The sequence below is a fragment of the Pomacea canaliculata genome, linkage group LG3 (genome assembly GCF_003073045.1).
Source record: "Pomacea canaliculata isolate SZHN2017 linkage group LG3, ASM307304v1, whole genome shotgun sequence".
NCBI classification, from domain to species: Eukaryota; Metazoa; Mollusca; class Gastropoda; order Architaenioglossa; family Ampullariidae; genus Pomacea; species Pomacea canaliculata.
In genome coordinates, this window is record NC_037592.1 from 33,026,179 (window position 1) to 33,048,328 (window position 22,150).

The following is a 22,150-nucleotide window of genomic DNA, read 5'->3' on the forward strand; positions in this document are numbered from 1 at the left end:
TGTCCGTCTGTCTATTCATCTGTCAGATTCTCTTTCAACGTCTCTGTAGGCAGTGCACTTCTCAAACACTCATCGTGTGCTTCTCTTACATTTCTCAACAACCCACCCGCCCACCTCATCCTCTCTACATTTCGCATCCTTCACGTTCATGCACGTTTAACTCCACCTAGATGTCACCCCTTTAATTTCACCAAAGTACTTTTCTTCAAGCTTTTGACTGGTTTTGAGCTCCATGCAGTTAGCCCTGGGCAGAGAGCTCGATAAAGCACAGTGCTCAGTAGACCTTTGCTAACTGCGGCCTTGTGATATACTGAGATCATTTAAGAGCCCGTCCTTGACTGAACACTTAAAGTGCAGCAAAATAATGTGGGTCGCACCGATCAGTGATGCACTAAAACTCTTGTGTACGGGTCATTACTGCGGTACAAGGGAAGTAACCTGGTATAAAGTAATGCGATAGTCCTTCTAAAGTTCTCTTTCTTTTCAGCAACGCAAATGAAAAAGAGTTTAAATTATTGCAGATAATTAAGCATATTAGTAAGTTATTTCTTTTGAATTTGAAAATTAATAATTTAATTTCTTTCAGTGTTCGTACCTCAGCATATTTCAAAATAAACCTGGTGTTGGGCTTCCATAGAGTACACGTCTAAGCTTGTGTTTGTGGTATATGTGTGTATGTGTGATTTTCACGTTGATAAATGTAGTTTCTTCCCATGAATCTAAAGATATTCGCATTTTGTTCTGAAAATATTGATCCATAGATTAATTTCATTAAATTATTGATAAAATTAATAAGGTAGCAATACAGTGGCCGTTGTAAATAATAAACACTCTCTTTGGCAGTTTTTATCTTTTATAATTCTTACAATGCGATTACATCCTCCTCACACTAGTCCTTTCTCCCTCTTCCGCATCTTCTCACATATGCATACATACATACGCGCAAGTATGCATATACACATAAACACAGTCATCAATTATGTATATAGAGAGGGAGCTTGTTTCAAAAGTGAGAAACGCAGAACGCTACATGATAACAAACGACCATGCAAAATAACACGTGACTCACTTTATTTCCTCGAAGACGAAACACGAACTTTCACAACGATATGGAAATTGGCTTCACTACATAATGCATGTAAAATTAGAAAAAATCATTATCGAGTTGTTTTTCTTTTTTTTTTTTGTGACAATTCCTCGTAAGACAATGAGGACTCACAAACACTTCACACCACAAATTTCACAAGGACAACAACAAATATGTAACATTTTATACAAACTGTTCTTAATATAGTACATTTATTTATAAGCTTTGATACTTGAAATTTCAGTGCATTTTTATCTCTAAAGACTAGATCGTACTTTTAACTATCCGTTCCACGGACTATATCTTCGTAATTTCCTCTAAACAATGCGCCACGGAATAATTGCGAGCCTGACCAGGTATACTATACAGAAATCTTTTACCTGACAAAACTGTGGTACCTGAGCGTAACGCACACTATGTGCCTCTAACCCCATTGACCTGATCATAGACTTGTGTTGTACTCCGGAATTTCAGATCTCAAAAAGAAAAAAAATGTCAACGACTGAAAATCTCCAACTTTCGAACGCTTTAGCACCAGTCCTTTCTTACAGGCCCTACATGAATACCCCTGTAAAAGTGAGCTCCAACTATAACAAGGATTATCCTCGTCAAATGTCTTTTTCCGTGGATGTAAAGGAGGCGAAGAAACACTGGCTGGTACGGGTCCTAACTTGGGATTAGCAGTTAGCTCCCTTGAGGTCTAACAATATTCATCATTATCTCCCTTTAAACAAACCGCAGATTTCCAAATCCCTCGGCTAGGAAATGTCAGGTTGGTTCAAGGGCAAAACATCAGCAAAATAAATAAATAAATAAATAAATTAAAATTAAAAAAAACTTCGTTTAGAATCTATCAATTCCTTCTAGCAAAGATCTTTGAGTGTATTCTCTAGTTCAAGTTATAGATACAGACAAGTACACTAGGACGATAAAAATATTCAGTATTTGAACAACTATAAATATGTATGTTCAGTACGTAAACAGTATCAACAACATTATTAATTTTGAAATATTACAACACACAACAATGACACGATCAAGATAGGTATTCATAGAGAATAATAACATATGATATGATTATTCAGTAAACACAGTAATGCTTGAATGAGTATATTTATAAATTCTGTTGCGCTTTGGATTCGGCAATCTCTGAAAAAAAAAAATACTGCTAGGTGAGCTAATACCTCTGAGGTTGAAATAACAAGTTGTACGGTGATGGAAAATAAAACGAAGAAAATCGAATCAGATGGCATTTTAGACTGAGCAAAAAAAAAAAAAGTAGAAATTGTAAAAATAATACATAATCTCAAACCAGATTTCCGAACGTCTGTATATTGATATAGTGAGGTCTATACCTTTGTCTACATTATGATTGTTCTTCAAGATTTGCAGCAAGGCGCTTCCCAAAAGGGGGCGCTCTGTGGAGTAGTGGTTGAAACACTCGTTTTGTCACCACCGCAGAGAGGCTTTGGGTTCGGATCTCGTCTCGAGCCATTCTGTATATGACACCTGTTCACCTGCAGTCGAGGGTTTTGCCGGGTACACTGGTTTCCTCCACCCCTCCCTCTCCCCTATAGCGGGAAAAGGCTGCTTAGGATTGATGAAATATTGCAGTTTCCTCACTAGTGTGATACACATAATATAATTACCAGATTGTTCATTTGTCCAATTAGTTAACCTGACCCAGGAATGTATTTGTGTGGGTTATAATATTTTCAACAACACGTCACTATCGCCTACCCTTTAGCATTGTGCGTATATGTGTGCGTAACATCGATGCTACGTAACGTTACCTGCTGCTACTATACTGGTCTCTGATCAAATTTTAAACTGCCTTATTAAAATTAAAGAATTGACAAAGTAGAAAAATAGCTGAAAACATAATGGTCATGCTAAAATAAAACATAGTTCTCACTTCTAAAAAAGGAAATTAATTTCAAGTAATTAATCACGAGTTCAGCGGCGCGTGAAAGTCGACAAGAGGGAAAACACGGCCATCACCAGCGAGGAAGAAGCGAAGATGACCTCAGCGGCTGACGTGGCGTGCGAGCTGACCCCTGTTATGTGCAGAACCCGCTTCTGAAATTCGATGTTGTCGTGCTGTCCGTCGATGGGGTACCGCAGCTTGCTCACTCTTCCGTGTCTGTCATGCACGAACGTCACCTGCAGGGGGGCGAACGCTTCGTCGGAAGCTGTGACGTACCAGAGGGGACCGAGGAACGTCCCTTCCCACGTGTTGGCTTCTTCCATCACCTTGGAGATCCGGAGATGCCCGAAACGACCGAACTTCAGCGTCAGCCAGGTGGAGGCGTTGCCGGTCGGGGTCGCCGACTCGCTGGAGTTCGAACTTTTCTTATCTGTGACCTTATGGTCCTCTGATTCCGCTCGCTCGATGACGATTTCTCCGAAAGCCTCGTGGAAGTAGGTTCCGGTCAGCTCGTCCAGGTCGTTAACGACTTGTGCTGCCACCTTAGTTGACGGTTTTTTCGTCGTGACGTCATGACGTTCCACGGGCACTTCTGTGGCCTTGTGCTCGTTCCATGGGGAGGGGAAGGAGCAGACGGTGGAGGAGTTTAGCCAGGGCTCTTCTCCTAGCAAGAGGTCGGCTGCCAGGCTCGTGATGGCAGTCAGGCCGTGCGCCTTCTGTGACGTTTGCGGACCGCTTGTGGCCACGAACAGACCAGCATCCGCACCTGGCAGCAGCCACAGGCGAGAGGAGTAGGTCACGATGCCCCCCGAGTGCCAGATCTTGCGATAGCCTGCACAACAACAGACGGCCACCATAGAAAATCATCACTCTAGACATATCTACCGTTTGTCCAGCCCTGAGCAAAGTTTTGTCAGGAGTTCTCGTTTTGTCTAAGGGAAAGTTGCAGACTTGTTATTTTGTTCGTGTATTTCGTATCCGAGCATCTTTCTTATATTTCTATCTTCTATTTGATATTACTCGTGTTAGTAATAAAATAAACTAAGCATAGCAAAATATGACATCGATCTTATCTAGAGGGTGCCTACGCAAAACATACAAGGAAACGTGGAGCACCACAATGCTTTTATTCCCTTCACCACCCGTTGAGCTGGTCTGCGAGCGCAGTGACAGCTGACATCCTGTCAGGGAAAGGTACATTACCCAGATAACGCTGATACCCTTGTTAGCTGGTCATAAAACATACGCCACAACCTTTAAGTATATATTTATGTTTGCACGTGGCAAGTTTCTATCCAAGAAACAAAATCTAAGAAAAAAAAAACAACAGGTTTCTAGTCAGATTTCTCAGTTGAAAGCCGTGCATGACATTTTCACTCATGAGAAGTCCCTGACCTCTGTAGTTGGATGTGATCCACCCCATGCCGTACGACTGTTCCACGTCACTGATGGGATACACGGGCCGCGTGAGGTCGGTCCCAATGCCGGGTGGGGGCATAACTGCCTTGAAGGTTTCCTTGAGAACACTGTCCTTCAGCATCTGTCGGCCATCAGAGGTCTTGCCGTCTGCCAGGAGCAGCCTCAGCCAATGGGCCATGTCGCGCGCCGTGGAGTAGAGGGAACCCGCCGGTCCACACGGCGACACAGAGCTGCAAGAGTTGTTTTTACAGTTTAACGGTTTCAAAAGATTTGTAATGTCAACAGTCACAAACCTTTTTCTTTTCTTTCATTTATTTGTTCGCTCTTTTTTTCTATTACAGTTTGTTTTATTGTTCTACGCTTCTCGTTCTTTTTTTTTTATTTTGTTTATTTATTTTTAATTTTTTGTTATAGTGTGTTGTTTATTCCTGTTTGTTGTAGATCAGACTGTGTCAGTTGAGACAAAAGAAGTTGTTTAAGGGTTCTACAGTTCAGATAATCAGCTAAGGGAAACTAAATATCTACTGATACAAAATGTCAGTCTAAAAGATCAGCTGCTTTGTCATGCTTTCTTTGTACTATTGTACTAACTAGAAGAAGGATGAGACGCGGATCAAAGAATAGACAAAAAAAGGATGTAAGCCCAAACAGAAACAGTCTTTGACACCAACGTGTGTCTGACCCTGACTGTAGCATCACAGAGGGAGGGAGGTAAAAGAGAGGGAGGTAGAGAGACCTTGGAGTGGACAACAAAAGCTTTCTGGAATGGCAGACTATGACAAACACCAGAGACAGGTCCCAAACCTTGAGACTAGATGTCTACTCATCATTTGCAGCACTCTCAGTTCTTTGGCAATAAATGTAGCACTAGCAGAATCAGAGGCCATGGGGAGCAGTCTCTCTGGTTTGTGTCAAACTGACAGACACACTGGGCTCTGAACAATGTCAGCTTCATTTCTCAATATTATGCAACCTCATTTGAATAGTGTCCATCCCAGCTTACTGACTTGTTTTTCTCTATTCATCTCCATCCAGAACAGTTATTTTTTTTTATCTAACCTTCATGTTTTTCTTTCTTTAAAGAAGCATATCTCTCACAGATTACAGAAACATAATACTAGGCCTTATTTAATGCCAAACCATTTTACAGTCAAAACAGTATTTTAATGTTAATATTGTTTTTAAATGTATTAACTTGACATTCTGATTTTTTTTTCTTTCTCTTCTCTGCCACTGCTTAATGTCCTTGATAATCTCCTTGGAAATGAATATTCATATCTATCTTCCTCTATTATTCTGTTTGTATGTCATTATTTTTCTGTCAGTCTCTCTTTGTCCCTGTCTCTGTCTCTCTCTACTGTTACAAAATCAATAGTGATGTTTATTTATTATGCCATGTTACAGCCAGAAAGTTTAAGCAAGCTAATGACTTTCACATTTATTTATCAAGGTTTTTTTGGTCTAATTAAAAAAAAATGTATAACTTTTGTACAAAGAAACCAGTGACCTACTAAAAGAAAAACATCCAATTCAATCTCTGTCTCTCTTTCTTTCTCCGCCCTGTCGTCTGTGTGTCTGTCCGCATTATCGTAAGCCCGAGAGACCGAACTTTCATCAGCAGCTCTCCAGAGAAGCACTTGCTCCAGAGAGAAAGGCGATTCATAAAACCTACTCTCTCCTCCTCATGCGCTGGTTTATGAGACAGGAAAATGACATAATCGGGGATCTTGCTAAAGATGGGACACTGGGTTACTTGTTTTTCTTGAGCTCTGAGCAATTTTATGGTCTGATATGTGTCAGTTCCAGAACAAGCTGAAAGGAGCTTTGGATTTGTCTCCGACTTTCGAATCTGGTCAACTTTTTATTCTCACTTTCTCTCTCTTTTGATACTTTCTTTCTTATTTCTTTTTTCCCCTCTTTTAATTTTTTTGCTTTCTTGTGCTGTTTTTTATTCTACTTTTTTTTCTTTTTCTCTAAATTTCAACCTGTGTGTGTGTGCGTTCGTGTGTATGTGCGTGTTAGGGAGAGAGTGTTTGTTTGTTTGTTTGTTTCTGTTTATATATGTGTACAGTGATATGAATGAGCAGTAAAATACAATAACAAGAATCCACGCCAGGGTTGACAATAAAAATCCACCCTAGAACAGTGTTTACAAACAAGCTACAAACACGCCCTGACTATCCTTGTCCTTACAACAAAACTGTTTACAAACAAACAAGCTACAAACACGCCCCTACTTTCCTTCTACTCACAACAACAGCTCCGGTGTGAGGTTTCTGAAAGACCCGTTGACGAGAGCACAAGGTAGGGCGAAGTCTCTGAAGTTGTCCACCCTGTCCACAAACCCTGTTGACGTCATTCCCAACGGCCTCAGTATTCGGTCTCTCATTAGCGTCTCCCATGACTGACCGGAAAGGACCTCGACCACGTGAGCAGCCAAGGTGAAGAGGTAGTTGTTGTAGAGGAACTGTGACCTCAGAGGAGCCACCGCTGGTAGATGCTGAAGTTTCCTGGAAGCAGATTTCTCATTATTCACAGACTCAGCTCCATTGTATTATAGTTTTATTCACTTTTTTATTTGTTGTCATCAATTATTTTTAAAAAATTATTTTTGATTTCAAAATATGACGAAATGCAAAATTAATTATTCAACGAAGGGTCAAAAGAAGGAGAGTCCAATGTAAGCAATATTTTCTTCTTTAAACTCATTTTAATCTTCAAAATATAATTATTATATTCTTATTGAAAGTAACATCGTATTCAGCGATGGTGTGTGTAAAACTGACCGTTTGTTGCTTAAAGGATTAGTGGGGTGCGAAAAGATATCCTAACTGTGACGTCACGATGTGGCCATATAACACATCTTCCCATTGGCTGAGGTTTTCACAGCGGGAAAGTATCTACAGTGGAACCTCGGTTAGCGAACGCCTCGGTTAGCGAATTTTTCGGTTAACGAACAAAAATTTCGCTAAAAATTTGTCTCGGATAGCGAACAAAATTTCGGATAACGAACAGCCACGTGAACCACACGTGACCGACCAGCATGTCATCATTCGCGCTCGAGACACAGTTACGATCAGTCGTTCCTTACCTGTGCGCATCCTTCTTATTTAGTGATTGTTATGCTTTATTTTAATAAGATAATCCTCAATAATGGCTCCAAAGAAGATTAAGAGCAATTAATAGTAGTGAGGTAATGACAAGGACGCGGCCAACAAATGAATTGAAAAAGGAAATGATTTCAAAGTATGAAGGTGGCATGCGTCTGTCGGATTGTGATGTCGTATTACCGAAGAGTTTTACAAAAAAAAGGCAGAAGGAGCAGACACTGGACAAGATTTTTTCTTCAACCTCAAAGCTACAGAAAAGGGAAGTCTCCCCGATGTCACGTGTGCTCATGGAGAGGGGATTCAAAGCAGTAATTCCACCCCTTCCTCCCCACACCTGTTTCCAACCACGCCGTCAAAACGGCAAGTTTTCTGATGTTTAAATGCTTTCGTTAATGTTTTTATGTTTATTTAACTCCATTTATATTGCATTATAACTGTTCTCATTAAAACAAATACCTATATATATATACAGCCTGTAACTTTCAAATAGCGAGTCAACAGGGGCTGGGAACCAATTAAATCTATTTCCTTTATTTCTTATGGAAAAAATTGTTTCGGATAACGAACATTTCGGTTAACGAACAGCTTTCCAGAACGGATTAAGTTCGTTAACCGAGGTTCCACTGTATGACTATCCTGACGATTGTATTGCTGATCTTATTCTGTGCAGGGTCAGACTTGTAGGCGTGTATTTCGAGCAGGAGAGAGTGAGTATTCAGATTGTGGGAAACAGTTTTCTGCATTGAAACATTCGACAGAAGGTTCAAACCCCACTCGTCCTTTAAACGATGCACAGGAAGTCTTTGGAACAAGTTCTGTGTGCAAGGTCTGTCGTGTATTAATCTGAGCGAGCAAACACCCATCATCCGGGTATGCTGCGAAGTTCTCCTAAACTCGTCCTGTCTACATTGTTTCCATAATCTCCGGAACAGGACAACGTGTTGACTGTCTAGATCGAATCCCGTCCAGCGCCAGCTTAGCTGTAAGTTTCTTTGCGAACCGTGAAGGCGGCTAGAAAAACTGGATAATCTTTTGCACGGGTCATTGTGAACAGTTCTTGCTCTACATTTGTTATTTTCCCCACCTCCATTCTTGGACAGGTACTTTTGTCTCTCTGTGATGGTTTCAGACAGTTAAGCAACATTTTACTTTTACTTTTACAAAAAAATGTCAGAATTCACAAATTGTCGATGCTGACCATCCTGATATTATACTTCAGTCTCTGAAAATGTCTAAAACTGCAAGCTTTGATGCAAGATTTGTAGTGATTTGGAGGGCCTCACAAAAAGAAAGTATGAAACATGTTGAAAAACCCTCGTCAGTTTCAATACCGTTTAAATAACACTCACCAACTAGGTCATAACTATTACACTTAGGGAAGGAGACTACAAGAAATCAGGACGTGTTTTATTTACTTACGACAGCAACTCAGATCTGGTCACGTGCGCCGGAAGTCCAACGAGTAAGGCGTTGAAGTAGCCCGGTACGCCTGCGCGATGACCCAAGAGGTCGCGGATGGTGACGCTGCGCGTGCGGTGCTCGTCCATGAGCCGGAAGTCGGAGTGCAGCAGCTTCTGGACCGGTATATCGAGACTGATACTGAAACAATACATCGTGCTAACTTATAGAATGTCCACACGGCTGATGGCTATGTTCTTTTATGTGTGTGTATATCTGTACGCTCGTGTGTACGTGTGTTTTTGCAAGTAGGAATAAATAGGTAGAGGTATTGTTTGTGCGTCTACATACTGAGGTATATGTGTGTATACACGTGCATGTGTTTGTGTGTAAAAGAATGTTTATTTCTGCAGTTGGCAGAGTGTATATACGTCCTTCAGTGTCTTGCATACGTACGTGTGTGTGTGTGTGCGCGCGCGCGTGAAAAGGGAGAGCATCAGCAATTCCCCCTTCATTTCCTACTGGGATTCCCTGGCTACAGCCCTACCTTCACCACTTCGGTCTTAGACTAATCCCAAGGTGCCCTGACGAAAGAGTTAAGAGAGACACTTGTCACGTTAAACCATTCATCACTGGGGCTCCACGAAAGCGAGGCTTGTCTCCTGCGGTGGTCCAGCCAGAGGCAAGGTACGGGAGGACAGGGGTGCAGGCCACGCCACCAGAATACAAGTGGGGCTCAAACTGTTGTTGTTATTGCCGACCGCCAGCCCAGCTTTAGGCTTGTAATCCTGAAGCCGAGACAGTCGCTGGATCGCAATTTTCTCCTCAGATCCCTTTCTTGTTATTGTCTGATGGACGCAATCACATCGTTTCTATTATCAGCGATTTGCTCGGGACCTCGCGCTGAGACGGAAGCAGTTCTCACTTAAGATGGTCTTTTGTCCCGGCATGCAGCGCTTCTCGCAACAAAGTCAGACCAGAGTGCAGACATGATTTTCCTGTCTGCTTATGAACATTTCACTGCTGTGAACGTTCACGGTTCTTGCGTGTTCGGGGAAATAAATGTTCAGCGAGAGAGTGAGGGCTCGTGAATGAGAGAGAAAGAGTGGATGAATCGATGAGAGTGTGAAGGGAAAAAAGTAAAAGAGTGGATGAAAACAGGTGAGAGAGGGAGAGAGTGGATGAGAACAGGTGAGAGAGTGAATGAGAGAGAGAGAGTGGGTTAGAGAGCGACAGATGGAAGAGGGGATGAGGCAAGAGATTCGAGAGATAATGGCAGAGTGGAAGAGAGTGGCTGAGGGAGTGAATAACAGAATGGAGGTGACAAAGGGCGAGAGGGGAGTTAGAAAGAGGGTGAGATGCCGACAGGGGCATTAAAGAAAAGGCGAGAAAGTGGATGAGGGATGGCAAGAGAGAGAGAGTGTGAAAGTTGCTTAGAGAAAGTGAGAGAGAATGAGTAGTACATTAGGGAGCAGGTGAGAGAATAGGTAAGAGAGCGGGTGAGAAAGCTGGTGGTGTACTTGGGGTTAGAACAAGAATTTTTGTTGCGATTTTCGTCTTTCCATTTATGTTTGTTTGTTTGTTTGTTTGTTTGTTTGTTTGTTTGTTTGTTTGTTTGTTTGTTCGTTTGTTTGTTCGTTCGTTTGTTTGTTTGTTTGTTTGTTGGTTTGTCCATCGAAACACCATGGGTCTATAGCTCTTGAGGCGGATATCCGTTGTGAGAGAACTATTGTTGCAGCAGACCGACATGTGTGTATCTGGTCTAACCCTGCGTCAGTCCCCTAGAAACACGTGGTGGTCTGTGGTAGTGACTCGCTTCCTCCTTCACTACTTCTCGCCTCTCTACTACTCGCTTTACCACTCTCTCTACCACTCTCTTCACTACACTCGTCACCACTCTACCACTGCACCTCTCGCTGTACCACTCTATCGCACTATTTATCTCTCTCTACCACTCTCTTCACCACTTTCCCTCCGTTGAAGGGGCCTGTGGGTTTGAATACGAGTTATCTCCCCTTTTCTTTGCCTGTCCCCTTCTTTCTGTCCTCCGCTCTGTCTCTCCCACCTCTTTATCTCCCTCCCTCACATTCTCACTTTCCAGCTTAGAAACTTGTAATAAGAAATTAGTGTTTTACACTTTAAATTATCATTGTTTTAACAAAAGGAAAGAGATCAAGCAAGACAAGGTGTGTGTGTGTGTGAGGGAGGAGAGGTGATAATGTGTGTGAAGGTAGGGGTAAGAAAGAAAATGTTACGGGATCGCACAAAGAGTGGAAAAAAATAAAGAAGCAGAAGAGATGAAAAATGTAATAAAGTACACACAACATAGGTCGATGTCTAAATCTGTACATATACACATGTATAGACATAGCTCCATAGACAGAAATACATTGAACACACGAACACACACACTCGCTCTCTTTCTCTGTACATATGTACAACTGAACTACATAAGTCTATAATAAAACACAGGTAGGTGAAAGTTCTATACATACCACAGAGGTAGATACATCACTCCATAATTACAGCAGAGGTACATACACAGCGATATACATAAAAACCAGGGGTACATAATACCTCAGCATATACTAGCAGGCAGAACAGAAGTTTAGACAGAAAGAAAGTGAAACAAAGAGAGAGAAGGGGAGTAACAAGGTGAACCAGGTATAGGAGGTAGTGAGAGAGAGAGAAAAAGGAGGGGATAAAAATGAATGGTTTCTCCTCTTCAAAGCACTACGTGGGCGTTTTCAGGTAAAGAGATTAAAAAAAGCAACCTGTACATTTAATAAATGTCATTTCTGCCCTGCCGTGTCTAAAAACAGAAGAATAAGAACATTAAAGCCTCTCTGACGACAGTGGTGGGGTGGTGGGTACCCGCCCACAGCTATTCCAAGATGACTGGGGGACTACGGGCGGTGCTCTTTCATTCTGCCACTCAGCTTAACGGGTCCGGAAAAGAAATTACAGATCCTCGGTGATCACCGGCATTGGAGAGGTGTAAGCACTCGTGACAAGAATATCTCCTGTGATGATCGATATCATGTCATGCTAATTCCAAAGCAAAATAAGATTTTTTGGGGTTTGTTTGTTTTTTGTTGTTTCTTTTTTGCTTTAATAAGATTGTTAAAAAATTCAATGTCTACTTAGTGTACAGATAATTAGTTCTGTCTTATCACTGTTATTATGAGTGGATATATCGCACGATACAATTGTCACCACTCATTATTACTCTCACCTGTGGTCCATGGTTATCATCATCTGTGGTTGTATCCAACGGTATCACTACTGGTTGTTTTCCGCGGCTAACAATTTTTTTTAAACTGGTTTCGTGCAGGACAGGAAGAAAAACTTGTATTTATGAAATCAAAAGTCAGATACAGAAATGTTATTGCAATCAATGTGATGACAGTTGATGCTGTCTTCTCATTTATATTTTTCCGCAAATTTGCTTTTCTCTTTCAGATACCGATAGGAAATTGACAAGTCACGTGACGTATTCATCTCAGGTGTGTGGAAAATGTGCATGAGAGAGAGAGAGGGAAGTAGGGAGTGTCTGAGAAAGGAAGAGAGAGACTGTGTGTGTGTTTATCTCAACTGATGCTTACCTGAAAGAACACAGACGTATTTGGCGGTTAGGGGAATTCATAATGTGATGAATATTTCTTTGAAAAGGCGTTTCTGTCTACAGATACCAGATATGCGTTGAATTAAGTTAAATTTGTGGAGGTCATAGAGCGTTGCCATTTATGTTAAAGCTGACTATAACACAGCTGCTAAATAATAAACCCAACTCCCAACCTACTTATTTACCTATACCAATAAACGAACCAACTAACCAACCCTATAATCATCCCGTCACTCTGTTACACGCATATCTATATATATATACTCTCACACTGTCTCTCTCTCTCTCACTTCATCACCCTCCCCCCAAAACACACACATCGAGAACCTCTTACCAAACTATCAGTACTCACTTCCGCTCCATGAGAAAGTCTGTGACTACCGTCGCAGTGAAGGCTTTGGTCAATGAACCAATCGCAAACCTCGTCTCATTCATCACGGGCATCCGTGCCTCTGGGTCAGCGTACCCGAGGTTGGTTGCCAAGACGACGCGTCCTCGCTTGACGAGGCTGAGGGAGAGGGCGGGCAGGTTTCGACACTCCATGGTCCTCACCACGAGCTTCTGGAACTGTTGCACCTCCTTCTCGCTCGGCTGCCTCTTCCAGGTGAGAGCCTCATTAGTTACCTGCCCCTTTCTGTCCTTTGCGTCGGCAGGTGTCTCGTTGACCCTCGTCTCCTGGTCCTGCTGCCGAGTAAGGTAGTTTGGACTGCCTGCTTCATGGAAGCCACTGACAGATGACACTGGGTCCAGAGTTGCAAATTTCTTGGGACGCCCCTTCCTGTCCCAAATCTTCTTGCTCTTCCCTTTCCTGCCTGTTGTGTGATCTTTGCCAGGTTTCGCTCGCTCCAAAGTCCTTCCAGCTTCTGTTTCTGTCTGAGCATAAACTCTTTTGCCGCCCACACTTCTCGGCAAGTTCTGTTTCTGCTGAAGGTCCGAATTCCAGACGCGCGTTGCTTCGGAGGGAAGGACGAACCAGGACAAACAGAAGACAGCAGCAATAAAGACTGTCATCCAAACGCCCAAGGCAGTGACCCTGAATTTCCTCCAACTGACTGGAAAGAGTCTGAAATTCTTGTTGCCTTTACTGGCGCTTGCTCGGGGGTAGTATTTCTCCATCACAGCAGGTCCAGGGTCTTCAAAACATCTTTAAAACGTGTTTCTTTGTCAAACTGATGAATTTTGGCTGCAGATACTGGTTTCCTATAATCCAAACAAGAAATGGTAAATAAAGATGACTTCATTTAAAATAAACATTCTCCTATTTTCAGTCTTTCTTTTCTAGGGTGTATCTTCTTCATTCGCATCAATCAACAAGCCCAAAGCCTGATCCCTCTCTCTCAAAAAAAAACAAACAAAACAAAACAAAACAAAAAAACAACTTTAAGTTGATGACAAAATATAAAAGGTCGATGGACTTTTCGGTTGAAAAATATGAATACATGTATAATATTCCAAGGACAAAATCATTGACCTAAATATAAGGAAAAGCCACCAACACCACCACTACCACCTACTAAGATCACACAAACAAGTTCTCCTTGACGAATCAAGAAATGTCATCGCTCGAAAACAACCGAAATCAGACAGAAACGTGCGGCCTTGAGTCCCATGACATTTTTTTCATTGCACCGTACTTTGTTTGTCTCAAGTGTGATCGAGCGCCTCTGCCTCACACCATCTCCCACCCAGCGATTGTCTCTCATCGGAAAGGGAAGATTGAAAAACATCTTTCCTTACCTTTCCTTGGACTTGATGCAAGTAGAAAGTCAGTGTCTAGCTTGGTCCATTCCACTCACTTCCACAGCTTTTTCCTCTTCTTCTGTTAGTCTTCAAGAGCCGCTAGCTGGCTGGCGCTCTGCGTTAAGACAAGAAACTTTCTCCAGACGCTGGCCAATCGTGTGTTCTGGTCTCTTGTCTTCTTCCCTCCCGAGTCGCACGCGCCTTGTCGCGTGAAGTCATTGAGAAGGAGGATCGCACGTGCAGCTAGTGTACGTAGCCCTTCCCCCCACCAACCTCCACCCTAACCCACAATTCTCTCTCCCTCTTGATGGGCAACCACCTGCTCGGAAAAATTGCAGTCACGAGCCGGGAGGAAAAGCCGTATTATCCTCCTGCATTTGGACACATTTCCTCCGGCATGCAGACCAGCTCGCCCTCAGCACCGCCAGCCTCACTGACTGCAGCACGACCACCCTTTACCCCAACAGAAAAGGCTAAAAGGTTTTAACAAAAGGCTTTCAGGGTTTCGGGTGTTGTAAGAGTTGTTGTCTGGTGAACAGTGAGTGATAACAATGACAAGGATTAAATTTATGAATCCCAATGGACAATTATAATCGAGAAGTATTTCAGTTACAAACACAGAACAATTAGTTACAATAGAAAGATAAAGACAACATAAGGATAAGGCTGTTAATTATTAAAAATATGAAAACACACACTCTTACATCTATATTCTAGACCAGACCTGGGCAAAGGGCGGCCCGCGGGCCGCTTCCGGCCCGCCTCCTGTCTTTGACCGGCCCCCCCGCTGGCCCGCCCGCCAGTATACATATACAGTATTGGGTAAAAACTAAGTTAACTATATTAGTCCGGCCCTGTAAAACCATCCCAATTTCTCATGCGGCCCCTTGGGAAAATTAATTGCCCACCCCTGGTCTAGACCATTGTTAACATACACACAACGGACAACTGGAGACGATTGGCTGCTGAGGGAATAAATGATTTCAAGTTCCTGTGACTTTTGCATACAGGCATAGCATCCCATGTACCTCAAGTCAAAAAAGAAAATTCTCATGTTAGTACAATAATGTTTTGTACAGTAGTTGAAAATGTTCATAGTTTGGATTTAAAATAAACAGAGCGCACTAAGCAAATTGACTCCGAGTCTTTGTTTACGAGAAAGTCACAAACAACTTGACTACTCGCCAGGATATCAACACTCGGGTGCCGTGGAAAGCTCCATGTCAGGCCGTATGATTTATCTCCCAGAAAAAAAACCCTAAAATGTGGGTGTCTAGTGTTTATGTCTGGCATGTCAGCTGGTCTTATTCCATCACTGATTTAAAGAATTCACAAGAGTGGCCTTAACATAAGCATTTATATATATCTCAGAATATTCGACGTTAAGTTCATTGATACACTGCTGGGAGGCAAAATGAAGGAGAACAAAAAATTTAATTTATTGTTTCAAAATGCATTTAAAAAACTCACGCCGACTCCAAAATACGTGTCAAGACACAAACACACATCCTTACTCTGGATACATTTGTGAAACTCGTTTTTCTATTTTTATTTCTTCGGTTTGGGGGCAGCGATAGCTTCCATTTGAAAATCAAATAACATAGGAATAATTTAGTTTGTTCAACTTCTCCTCGGTTAATATTTTACGAAGTGTCGTGACGGCTGTATCAGGGATTCCCCTTCAAAGGAAAAAAAAAATCCCAATCAAGCCAAATAGAACGATGACCAGGCTGGCAGAGGGAAGAAGAGAAGGAAGTGGAATGCGGACAAAGAGGTCAAGAGACATCATGGGGGGGGGAGGGGCTGTTTCCTTGTCTGTTTTTTTCTCTCATCACCACCGCGGCATTCGGTGATGGCGCAGATATCTGGTGGGGCTGGAATAAATATTGCAAGATGGCAAGACTCGGGTAATGCGTGCCTGGGGCTGTGCACTACACACTCGCCACCTTTAAAATGTGAACCCAACCCAGCTTCTACAAGAAACTTTCGCATCAAAAGCTTCATTAATGAGTAAAATTGTAGATATCAAACGCCATGGTTTAAAGAGTCTGATTCCTACTTTAGAGTTTACAGCAAGGTGTGACATGCTTATTTTGTAACAGACAATAACACTTAAATGAGCGACACACATCACTTGCAAGGCTTAAATAAAATTTTTAATCTTTTCACAAAAAGCTGCTCCTAATAGAAGGGACTGCATAAGATGTTCCCCTTTATTATGACAACATACGAGAACTTTGTATCATGACTAGGGAGCTATTGACTACAGCTCACTACATGTACTAAGCAGTTTAACGCTAAAGTTTCAAAATTTTTAACTGAAAATAATTCAGGGAGCATCCTCAGTAAGCGGGACTGTACATGTAAAGAATGCACCATCATGATATTACTACTATTACAGTAATGTAGTTATTCAATGTAAACTGAATGGTATTATGCAGGAGACCGGGTTTTGAACATGTAAGTTTTTGAAATCAAGGGAGATAACTGTAAAGAGTTAGATCTTTCTAGTTCTCTCCCTTGGTTTCCACGGCGTCCGTGAGCAGAATGTTTAGTTCCTGACACGACACACACAAGTCTAGGATAATGAAGTATGCACTGACTTAAGTGATGATGAAAAACAACTGTGGAATATAAACTTATATGATCACGAGATATAGTCAGTAGTAAGTAACAGCCAATCAGCGTGCAGGGTATTTTCCAGAACAAAGTCTGTAATGTGGTTTATTCTTTTCAAGTCCACTGAAAAATTTTAATCAATCTTCCAATTTTTCTCTTTAAAAAAATGAAGTTATATTTGCTTGCGAGACCTTTTAAAATCCATAGAATACCACGTGACCTGCACAACAGGCATCTTGTGTATCCTGACTGTGCAGCAGCCACCTTCTGAAGCCGAAGGTCCTTTGGCTCGGAGATGCGCGATCAACTTCGATTCGTATCAGACCGCATCGCTTACTCCCCGGCTCTTCAAACATTTTTTTTTTTTTATCTTGGCTCCGATACAGTTTCACAACATTTCTCTCTTTTCTCCTTCTTTTCCTAGCATAGTGTTTATACAGGATGAGTCACCAGATCAGCTCCCATAGTGTGTGCGTCATCAGCAAGTTAACGGGCAGATCAGTCATGCAAATCTGCCAGCTCATGGCAACTTGGCAACTCATGGCAACTCATGCCAGTGAACGCCCACCATGGGGCGTGGTCCACATGCTATTTCTAACAAGCGAAGTGGCATCCTTCTGCGCCCTAAACACTAGTCTGCCTTCTAAGTACCTTCAGGGACCAGACACCAGAATTCAGAGTTCAAACAAATTAATTAGAGAGAGTATTAACTGGCACTTTGCACAAACGAAAGTTCACAAACAAACACACATCTGTGCATAAAAACATTTTAAACGACTATAATCTAACATTGTCTTAGAAGGTTATGAATGCTAAAAACTTTCTCTTATTTCACTGTTTCTGGAAACGCCCATTGGTAAGTGTCTGAGCACACATAATATTATACATTTCTACATCATTGCTCATTTATTTTCTAACAACAGGTGTCACAAAAACACAGATGTCTGGACAGAGGTCTTTTCCCTACCAACCCCCTCAGCTTTCAACAGCTTCCTCATCAGCCTGCCTCACTCAGAGTCACATGACCTCCTTAAGAGCTAATTACTCGACATAAGTGACTTCCTCGTACCTTGTCTGGACATGTGCTATTAATGTGTATTTGTAATTATTTAGTGTATGTGTGCATGCGCGTGCAATTTTTTTATTATATCTGCTTGTTGTTTATAAGTGTATCTTCGAAAAAGCGGTTTATAAGTGTTCGTTATCATCGTTATCATCATCACTATTGTCGGTCCTAATGAAATCTGTTTCGGATCATTTACAAAACTGTGATGTTTAAAAACAAAAACAGAATTCTATATACGCCAGTAATTCAGTTTTTTTGTTAAAGTCGTGTGAATGTGAACCAGTTTGTGTGTTGACTGTACAGCTTGTCACTTAGTACATTCCACATCCGGATGTGAACTTACGATCACCGCCCTCAGGCGTCGAGAGGAAAGCCCATTATCGAGAGTAAACAAGTTTATCACACGTAAAAGCAGAAACCAGGCACGTGACATTTACACGTAATAACCGTTGCCTTTCCTGTGTATGTAACCGCACGCTTCTTGGCGTGGAACCATGGAGCGAGCAAGCAAACAGCAAGAGAGAGAGAGAGAAAGTAGAAAAGAAAGAGCTCGAGAGAAGTACAAGAGAAAAGGAAACTAAAGAAAGAGAAAGAGAGAGAATCTGAAAGAGAAGAAAACAAGCAAATGGCCATAACTTTAATAAAGTAATGAAAATAACAAAACACAGCGAAGACTGTTATCAAAAAATACAAATGTAACATTAACGGTAAAGTGAATTGTCGAGAGCTGCGATAACACATCTAGATTATGTGAAGATCAAAAGGACTGTTAATAAACAAAACCTTTTGTCAGAAACAAAACTCAACCAAGAAAGAAGTGTGTTCAGTGCTTATCAATTAAGGGACGGTTTCGATGACATCCTCCTAACTCCTGCATCATCATCACTACCACCACCACCACCACCACCACCACCACCACCACCAATCTTGATTGAAAGAAGACACCAGTCCATTTCAGGAAAATCCTTTCAGGCGCGCAGTTCTGTTCCCCCTGACACTCATAACAGTTCATGGATACTTCGTGGTTACTGAGTTTTCTGTAGCAACTGTGTAAAACTAAATCAAAAAGGATGGTGGAAAGAATAACGGGCATCTGAGTATGCGCGCAGGTGCATGTGGGTGTTTATGTGTGCATGTGTGTATGTGAGCCAGTGCGTGTCTGCGTACGTGTAGTTCAGTTATAGAATATTTCACAAACATTTACAAAACATTGATCGACATCAACAACATAACGGAAAAGAATTAAAGAACATTTTTTTAAGTCGTCCATATACAACGGTGACGTCATGTTCTCTAAAACACCAGAGAGAAGAGAGTCTGGCTGCCTTGGTGGTTAAGACTGACTTTTTTTTCGATTTGTTATTTCAGCAAGCTCTCCATGGTTAGGGTGTCTGCCAAGTCGTCTTTTTTACTCCAAGGCCTGTGTACTTTGTGCAAAAGTACAAGTCTTAATCTGATTTCAGGACTAAGATCCACTGATGTGCGAGGTTTGACCCCTCGCTCGCTCGCAAACACCTCCCCCTGCCCTCCGAGCTCTGGTTCCCGCTATTTTCCACGACGATGAGGGCGATGTGTTCTTTCCCTCGTATCTGCACTGTCAGTGGTCTGCATTCGCACCTTCTCTGGCATTGTGATGAGCCTTGCCCCGGCGTTCTTGCGAGGGTCACGTGACCTTTTAGCACGTGCAGCATTTAGTCGGGCAGCCGGCGCGAGGTCAAAAGTCGACAGAGGGTGTGGCACGTGCGCTCGCCTCTGTGCCGCTAATCAACCTTAATGAGCACCATCCTTGGCGAGGTCTTGTTAATTACTTCCTTTCTCTTTCTGTTCTTCCCTTTCCTTTTGTTGTACATTTATTTGACTGTTCACTGTCAGTTCTGTCTTTAATTGTAGTAGTCTAACAGACTCTCGTACTTTTCCTCTCTATAACTCGAGGATTCGTTGTAATGAAAGCTTGTTGTTTTAATAATAATAATGGGTAATTGTTGAACAGTTTACCCAACCATCACAGCGCTTTCAAAATCAAACATCCCCAAAACAGAAGATGTCATTTCAGGGTTATTGGCACTGTACACAAAATCTCGTGTTTTCTGTTCACTGACATACATAAACACATTAAATAGCAAGCAACACATTACAGAACTAAGACACAAATTCTGAGGATTGTTCTGTGAAGAGAAAAACAGAGTTGTTGTTAGCAACTGTTGCCCAGAAGGAGGCGACAGGCTCTGTACTTCAAAAAGTAATCACAATAAAGAATACAGAGTGTCAAGCCCTGGCTTAACCGAGGTGAATAAGTCGGTTAGCTGATTTCTGAGGTTGATGAAGGATGCCCAGCATCACAGTGAAGGACTTTGGCGACCATCGGAGCACAAAACAGCAATAAAATGGCGGCAGCCATAACTTCACTTGATGGCAGGTGAAGCATGCTCAGAGGCTGGTGTCACCCGACTAAAGCTACCTTTACCAAAGAAAAAATGTTCCACCGCCTTGTGGGTAATCTATGAAAAGATAAAGAATTAATAGGAAACTATAAAGAAAACGGGATGTTAACAAGGCGAGAGCTTACCAAGAAAAAAATCTTGCAACTTTTTTCTCACAACTGTAATTGTTACATTTTCTCTTTCATCTTCCACCAGTCGGCCAGTCCGCACTAACGGTCACACAAAGCCACACCTCCGCCATTTGTTGACATTTTGTATTCAGCAGCAAAAACAGGGACTTGGCCACATGGTGTGTGTTAGGAATAGCTAATATATGTAAATACAACCACACATGGCTTACACTTGCCACCCTCTCTCAATCTGTTGTGTTCCCCTCCCCAACCTCAGGTTCCCCTTCAGTCGTTTTAAACGGCTTCGTCTTTCATGTGTTTGAGTTCGTGGAAATGACAAAGGTTCAAACTAACTCCCAGCGAGGAACATAATGAACGCAATTTATTTTTTAATTTATTTTATTCTGAGTATTTTCATATTTCATAATCTATGTGGCTTCAATTTTTTTCCCACTTTAAGATACTTTCAGTTTTGTCATTTTTAAAGGTCGTGTTATTTTGTCATGCCGAAAAGTCCAGAAAGCCATTTAATACTTGATCGCTCTTTTATTTGCTGTATGATTGTTGAGCATGTGTTTTAGTTTATCTATATACTTGTCAAAGATGTAATATTGGTTGGAAATGGACTGACCTCAAAGACTTCACAGTGTTGCCCATGCAGTGTCTTGGATTTTTCAAAGTCCTTGCCAAAATCTGACCATTGTTGCGAATCTTATCAAATGGAATTGCTTCCTTTTCACAGACTATCATGTGTGACCTTCGCACGGTTTGCTTTTTTCCAAAACAACATTGTGCTTTTTTTTATCTAATGACATTTGGATGTTGTGATGTAAGAATAATATCCTGCTGTTTAGACACAATGGCATTTTGCAAACACTCATGTGATCATGTTCATTTGTATTGCGCAGCTTTGACTGTTGTACTTTTACTGAAAGGGTAATGATCGCACAAAGCAAATTGCATTCTGTTGACATTTTTAATTTTCGGAAAGTCAAAAACAGGAAACGATGTATAGGTTTTGTAATTACCGCAGAAAAGTGGACAGTTTGCCATTCGCAGACAGAAAAAGTAATTTGGGAAGCCGCAACCACACCTACAATTTTGTTGCAGCATCTCTGACACCAGTAATGGGAGACCCTACTTCCTAAATGTCCTGATTAAACAGGAACAAAAAGGGCGTGAAGTGTAACAGGGTCTGTCTGAGTAAGATCAAGGGACCGTAACCACGTGTAGGACAGTGTAACGAGACTGAAACTTCCGCTCATCCGCTAGCTGTAACATATACTGAGCAACTTCACACAAGCACTTCACAAACTATATTAAGCAATTTCACACTCACTGCAACTGTACTGATCAGTTAGTTACTTCTTCACACATTGAACAACTGCTCCTTCACACACAGTAATGCTGAGCAGCTTCTTGACATTTGCACCATTCACAACCTGGTGAGCTGCTACAAACTGCTCTGTTTTTCTTTCTACCCGTCTTCCCAGGGGAGACATAAAGAGACGCTCATTGGGTGACCTGTTATCGATTGTCCATTTCAAAAATCTTGTAAACAGGTTGACAAAGTGTTAATCGAATACAAAACTGAGCTGCTCACCCTAA

At 41.8% G+C, this 22,150-nt stretch overlaps 1 protein-coding gene across 1 annotated transcript; it reads right to left on the minus strand.

Annotated features, from left to right (window-relative positions):
* Positions 1–1,063: 1,063 nt before the first annotated feature.
* Positions 1,064–14,827, minus strand: LOC112560767. The gene is made up of 6 exons (XM_025232817.1): positions 14,304–14,827; positions 12,919–13,766; positions 8,963–9,142; positions 6,686–6,943; positions 4,410–4,663; positions 1,064–3,846 (listed from the first exon to the last, which is right to left on the minus strand). Exons 2-6 carry the CDS (start codon positions 13,680–13,682, stop codon positions 3,044–3,046), a joined length of 2,259 nt encoding a protein of 752 aa, XP_025088602.1. The 5' UTR covers positions 13,683–13,766; positions 14,304–14,827; the 3' UTR covers positions 1,064–3,043.
* Positions 14,828–22,150: the final 7,323 nt, after the last annotated feature.